Below are 2,446 nucleotides of genomic sequence, written 5' to 3'. Positions count from 1 at the left end.
CGGGGGGAGCGGGAGGGAGGGAGGGGAGAGGGAGGAGGCTCCGGAGACTCAAAGCCACATGGAAGCTGGCCTTGAACGCTCCCAGCGATGGGCCATCCACGGCTTCCCTGGGCGACGTGTGCCAGCGCCTCGCCACGCTCACAGTAAGGAGGGTGTTTAGCCTGTTTAGCCCAGAGAACAGAGGAGTGAGAGGGGATCGCATAAATGCCTCAAAGGCGGGTATCAAGAGGATGGTGCCAGGCTCTTTTCGGTGGGGATGAGGAGTTAACGGCCATAAACTAAAGAACAAGAAGTTTCACCTCAACATGAGGAAGAACTTCTTTACAATGAGGGTAACAGGGAGGTCTTGGACTCTCCCTCTCTGGAGACACTCCAGACCCACATGGACGCGCTCCTGCTCTGGGTGACCCTGCCTGGATGGTCCCCAGAGCTCCCCTCCAACCCTAATTGATTCCGTGAAGAACTTCCCGTAGTTTTCATCTGCGAGGCTGTACAAGAAATTTTTCAAGCATATCTTCTTTATTATGGAGTGTGGGCTGTGGTATGTAGGTCTGTCTGTGTGGTTTATAACAATTCTTTTGCTCTATTTTTAACCCAGGTAAAACCATCACAAATTCAATATTCAGTAAGGCAGTAACTAAAATTAGAAAAACAGGCTGCAGAGTCAAGGTGGCATTGTCACATGAAGGATGCTGATTGTCTTCCTGGAAAGAGAAAGACTAGAAACCAATGATCTGTCATAAAAATAAATGTGATTAATGCACATATTATATTTCTTCCATTTGCATGGGTTAGAGAGTGAAAAAAGACTACCTGTGCCTGTAAGATGACTATGCTTATGTTCTCTGGGTGTTGTCAAACTTAGTGTCAATGTAGAATCATAGCGTTGATAAGGTTGGAAAAGACCTTTAAGGTCATCAAGTCCAGCTGTCAACATTGCTCCACCACCATGGTCACCCCCAAACCACGTCCTCAAGTGTCATATCCATGTTTTTTGAACACTTCCAGGGATGGTGACTTTACCATCTCCCTGGACAGCCTGTTCTAATGCTTTATAACCCCTTCCATGAAGAAAACTTTTCCTAATATCCAATCTAAACCTTCCCTAGCACAACCCAAGGCCATTCTCTCTTGTCCTGTCACTTGTTACCCGGGAGAAGAGACCAACCCCCACGTGGCTTACAGGCTCCTTTTGGGCAATTGTAGAGAAAAATAAGATCCTCCCTGAGCCTCCTTTTCACCAGGCTAAACACCTCCAGCTCCCTCAACTGCCTCTCACCAGAGTTGTGCTCCTTCCTCTGCCCCATTGTCCTTCTCTGGACATGCTCCAGCACCTGAATGTCCTTCTTGTAGTGAGGGGCTCAGAACTGAACACAGGATTTGAGATGCAGCCTCAGCAGTATCACAGAGGAATGATCACTGTCCTATGTACTAAAACATCTCTAACTTAATATCAGTGCAAGATGCTTTTTACTGGTTCATGTCAATAAGCTGTTTTTTTCAAAAAGAGCACAGGGAGATGCCTATTGAGTGGGAGAATAGCTGCAAAACACTTCAGAGCATGTATCTGCAAGATCCACCCTTAGTACTGGGATCCCACTCCTTGTTTAAATTTCATCTGTCTTCCCACTACTGGCAAGTACAGACTATGACTTCAGTTAAAACTTTGCAAGATGAGATTCTGTCTTTCTACTTTAGCGCCATTAACTTCAATGAAACTGCACCAATCCTTATTCTGACCTTAGTACACAAAATATTCTCCTGATTTCCCAGCATCCAGATGACTCTCCAGAAAGTGTGATTCAAAATCCAAACTATAATCTCAGTATTTTCTGCAACTGTCTTATTTCCCGTGGTCTTCTGTCCCCATCTTTAATAAAGAATAACAGTAATTTAAAAAATCTTTATCTCTTAGGCTTAGGGGCTTAGGCTTATCTCCTAGGCTAGAGGTTTGGTGAAAATTTCTGCCTTCCCAGAACAGAAAAGCATAGATCCTGTTTTTTCAGAATGAGTATATCCATATAAATCTACTTGATGCATTATGATAGCATTAATTGGCAAAAAGTGGCTAAGTAGCCCAGCCAACTATAGGACAAGGGCAGCAGATACAGTGCATGATCCAGGTTTGCTGTGTGAAAAGCTGTTTCACTTAGCATGGCAAATTAACCAAAGGAATTTGATCTCATGCTATTACTGAAGTGTAGTTGCAGGTGGACACCTGTGTTTCTGACAGTTCTCACCTTCATTTCTCCAGTATTGATAATACTTGTATTGTAGCCTACCACTTGTAGAAAGCCTGAATTCACTGTCAGAGCAAAATAGGAATGTTTCTAGGGTGCCTGCAAAACACAAAGATTACAATAATTATTTTCTTAAACAAGTGAAAATAGCTGTGTTCTAATTCATGCAGCTCATGCTGTGACAGTATTTAATGTCCAAATTCTTA

At 43.6% G+C, this 2,446-nt stretch overlaps 1 protein-coding gene across 1 annotated transcript in view; it reads left to right on the top strand.

The window, feature by feature from the left end:
• Positions 1–87: 87 nt before the first annotated feature.
• EIF4E (eukaryotic translation initiation factor 4E) overlaps positions 88–2,446 on the top strand; it is a 31,461-nt gene continuing 29,102 nt past the window's right edge. The window contains exon 1 of the mRNA XM_005418224.2: positions 88–143. Within this exon, the coding sequence (XP_005418281.1) occupies positions 88–143 (56 nt within the window). The remainder of the gene's footprint in view (positions 144–2,446) is intronic.

Source organism: Geospiza fortis, unplaced genomic scaffold, assembly GCF_000277835.1.
Source record: "Geospiza fortis unplaced genomic scaffold, GeoFor_1.0 scaffold11, whole genome shotgun sequence".
Taxonomy (NCBI): domain Eukaryota; kingdom Metazoa; phylum Chordata; class Aves; order Passeriformes; family Thraupidae; genus Geospiza; species Geospiza fortis.
The sequence above is the reverse complement of the archived record's forward strand: the minus strand, read 5'-3'. Positions and strand labels throughout refer to the sequence as shown.